The sequence below is a fragment of the Mandrillus leucophaeus genome, unplaced genomic scaffold (assembly GCF_000951045.1).
Source record: "Mandrillus leucophaeus isolate KB7577 unplaced genomic scaffold, Mleu.le_1.0 Scaffold258, whole genome shotgun sequence".
In the NCBI taxonomy this organism is placed as follows: domain Eukaryota; kingdom Metazoa; phylum Chordata; class Mammalia; order Primates; family Cercopithecidae; genus Mandrillus; species Mandrillus leucophaeus.
In genome coordinates, this window is record NW_012102676.1 from 1,632,341 (window position 1) to 1,636,632 (window position 4,292).

A 4,292-nucleotide genomic window follows, 5' to 3' on the forward strand; every position below is an offset into this window, starting at 1 on the left:
GTGTTATGAAAAAAATTTGTTTTCTTTTTTAAGAAAGACTTGCAGATGATACACACAATTCAGGCCTGTGGCATTTTAGATGGGGTAGACAGAGAAATACAATGTAAAAAGAACACTTAGCTTACTAGAAGCTATAATTATGAGAAATGCAATGTGAAAGAAACAGATTTCCTCCTAAACAAGATGCAATAATGCCAATAATATTCTAGTTCTGAGAATGGATAGACCTTTAACATCTGTTTGCTGTTTTTTTGTTTTGTTTTGTTTTTAACACACGTATGTTATTTTTATATATATATATATTTAAATGTATTAGGCAACTTCAATGAAGCTTTTAAAAGGAAAATATCTGTACAAAGTTGATGTGAATGATGTAGTATATAATCTTGGTAATTTAACAAATGTTGAGATTTTTTATTGTGACCATATTTTAAACAAATCACTAGATCAAATATTTGCTAAGTAAAATAAATGAATTAAGGTAGAAAATAAGAAGAACAGTTCAAAAGAAGATAGGCTCAGTGTGAGGTGGAATGGTCAAATAAAGATTTGTGAAAGCAGCAGTGGTTTCTAATGGCAGAGAATGGCCTTTCAGATGCCACTTACTCAGTAGCTCCCAGAACATGTTTTAAATTGGTTCAGGAAATGACAGCTAGATATCAAATCCAAGAAGAAGTTAGGAGTGAGGGGGCTTTGACCAACACAATATTATGTTAGCTCCAATTCACAGAAACTCTTTATAGACACAAGTACTTTGAGTAAATGACAAAGTTTTTGTCTAGTTCCATATTTTACACTGTGTGCTGTAAAATACAAATACAGTACTTTGTATGCACCTTTTGAAAGTTTAAAAATTATTATCATGAACATACAACCTGATTAAATTCAATGTGGATTTATTTTTCTTTTCACTCCTTCAAGGTGTCTTTGTACAAGCCTTTGAGGAGCTACTTTTCATTGATGACACTAAGGAGAAGAGAATATCATTTTAATCATCTTTTTTCTTCTGTTTGTTTGTTCCCTTTCGTGGTTGAAGGTGAAAGTCTGGTTCCAAAACAGGCGGATGAAGTGGAAGAGGGTAAAGGGCGGACAGCAAGGAGCTGCGGCTCGGGAAAAGGAACTGGTGAATGTGAAAAAGGGAACACTTCTCCCATCAGAGCTGTCGGGAATTGGTGCAGCCACCCTCCAGCAAACAGGGGACTCTCTAGCAAATGAAGACAGTCACGATAGTGACCACAGCTCGGAGCATGCGCACTTATGATATACACAGAGGACTAGCTCCATTCTCAGGAAAGAAATGTTGTGATGGCAAGCCTTATCCAAACATCGTTTACACAGAGAGATGACTATGGCAGTGATGTTTAATATTATTAAATCCAGGCATCTCGAATCTGTTTTTCATGATTTATAGAGGGTTTACACAAAGTGCCACTTATTAAAGAGCTTCACAGTGAAGATGGAGAAGGTGAACTTGCTTTGAATATTCCAGATGTGTTTGGTCGTGTGTATGGCAGTGAGCAGGTATGTATTTGCTTTTGCTTGCACTGAAAATTAAATTGCTATCAAGAGCAAACTATGAAACGTTTTTATTCAAGATGCCTCCAAAGTGAAGATGCCGAGGATGAACTTGCATTGAACATTCCAGATGTGTGAGGTCATGTGTATTACAGTGGGCAGGTATTTGCTTTTGCTTGCACTGAAAATTAAATTGCTATCAAGAATAAACCATGAAACATTTTATCCTGAACAGCCACAGTGCCTGAAATCACTCAAGTGGATAAAAAGTGTATTTTAACTCTGTATATATTACCCTTAAGTCATTTTCCTGTCTTCACTAATTTAGCAATGCATTCATATTAGCTGATGAAAATAGGCACACACAATGACAACCAGAGCCAGCTTCTTGTCTTTTTTATACATTTTGTCACCCCAGAGACAATCAGTATGTGCTTACCTGTGTTCAAGTAGAGAAAAATACAGTAGAGTCTGATAGGACATATTCTTGTACCACAGACAAAACAAATCTTATGTTGCATTTACTATCAACTGCTGCTAATACATTATTATAAAACTTACCTAGCTCCTGAATTCTTCCTATCTTATAGCTTAAAAAAATTAGGATCATAGGCAAATCAGTTACCTTGCAGAAAGAGCTTTGTATGACAGACATTGTCTTATTTTATATCTGTAAAATATTAGCTGTATGAATATGATTTAATTAACAAGGAAACATTTCTTCCTGATTGACAACAGTGTTAGACAAGGTGCAAAGCAAAACTGATTGCTCAAGTTGATAGAAAACAAAATTCTGAATATCTTCAAATTAAATTCGGTAAAAACACATTATTTTTTTCATATGTGATGTATTCATGCAGAACAACAATCTTTGTATTTTGTTTTTAAAATGTGTTTAATAAATGATCCTTTGTAAATAACTTTGGTCTCCCTACTATAATTTCCTTAATTTTTATAGATTTCAATATCAATAATTAACAAAGTCTCAAATCTATCTCACTTGTGCAAATCCAGATGATTATAATCAGTGAATTATTTACATATTTTCATTTCCAATTTTTTTATTATGGCAGGAAAAAAATCAATCCTTGTGTAATCAAAGGATGCCTAAGAATGGAGATGTATTAAGCTATTTCCCTAATTTGAAGAATACAGTGAATGGATTTTTGGTGTGTGTTTTATGAAGCCACAGATAAAAGTAGGAAAAAAGTATTAAATAATATTATTCATCACAGTGAGGATAATAAAATAGTCATACATTTTTAAAGTTCTGTCTGATATATGTAAGTTAATCCAACAGTGGTTTTATAGTCTGAATATGCAGAGTCTCTGATGTGAAATATAAGCTAAACAAGCTAATCAGAGTCCTGAGTCCTAATGGGACTAATGTAAGAAGTAAAGGATACTATTAATCTAATGCATTTTGCATCATGCCTGATTGTACACGCATAGGGTGCCTGAGTCCTACTTATAACTTTACCACACTGTTTTTCATTTGTTTCATATTCTAAGCGGAAATGCTTGGAAACATTGCCAGCCTTCCTTCCCTGCCACAATCAGAAACAAATACAGAAAAACAATCAGTAAAAATTTCCAAAAACTCATCAGTTAATTGATTTCACTTGCTTTAGAATGATTAGACTGGCAAAAATTAGATTCCATATATTTTAACTTAATCTAGCATGATATGTAGAGAGTATTCCAGAAATAAAGTAAATTTTTTTTGTATCACATTTTCCTTTTGTTGTAATACATTTTATCTCAGTAGTTGACAGTATTTTAAAAGTTGACAGTATTTTAAAATAGACCATTCAAATTGAAGTCTCTCAGACATGAAACAGACACTTTTCTATTAGTCACTTGAATTAATACAAAGTCTGTGTGTGCTAATGACATCTACTTGGGTGGACTGATTTTCTTATTGTAGAATAGGATTTAAATTCAAAACATCTTGACAAATTGGTGAAGTGGGAAGATGTAAATCAAATTGAGTTCAATAGGGACAAAGTGGAGGATAATTCATTTGGGCAGGAAAATAATTTCCAGAAATAAGAGAAAAGGACCCCTTAGAAGCAGCTAAAAGGTTGTAGCCAAATAGATGTAAGAATTCCAATGTAGTATGAAAATGAAATAGGAAAAAGGGATTCCAAATAGATATAACATTCAGGAAATAGGAGGCTTTTGTATCATGGCCATATCTTTACTAGAGAATTGTAAGCAATCCTAAAATGAAATTTGATCCAGAGAGCACAAAGTGGTAGGAAAGGCCACATGGCTGACGGAAAAGAGACATCGCTTTCTTTATGATGAATTAGAATGATCTGCCGCATAAGACACCTGACACATTATCACATTGTCAACACAATGACAATTAAACAGGGAAGCCAGAGCAATTTTTATTAGTGGAACTTGCTATTTTTTAAAAAGTGTTTCAGTATCCTCCTGTCTTCAAACTGATGGGTATGTTAGCTACATTATACCCCAATATAATTTTAGAATTAAAATTCTTTGAGGAAAGTTAAGATATTCTCGTGAACTATTTGGGCTTAATTCACTCCAAAGGTGCCAAAAATCTGAAAGAACTCTACTTGTTTTTAATCTACACTGGACTCCTGGCATGCCATGGTATCTTATTACATAATGCCCTTTTCATGTAATTCTATCTCAGATCCTGTGGCTCTGTGGAAATTCATAATAGCATGAAAGCACCTTTCTCTAAAAATAGTATGAAATCATGGTTAGGATGATTTTTTTTTTTTTAAGTAGGATTCAGAGGT

General features: G+C 33.5%; 1 protein-coding gene across 2 annotated transcripts in view; it reads left to right on the forward strand.

Annotated features, from left to right (window-relative positions):
- MEOX2 (mesenchyme homeobox 2) overlaps nt 1–2,435 on the forward strand; it is a 76,127-nt gene extending 73,692 nt beyond the window's left edge. For both annotated transcript variants that reach the window (XM_011983953.1, XM_011983952.1), the window contains one exon: nt 1,037–2,435. In XM_011983953.1, the coding sequence (XP_011839343.1) occupies nt 1,037–1,261 (225 nt within the window). In that variant the 3' untranslated portion in view covers nt 1,262–2,435. The remainder of the gene's footprint in view (nt 1–1,036) is intronic.
- The last annotated feature ends 1,857 nt before the right edge of the window (nt 2,436–4,292 follow it).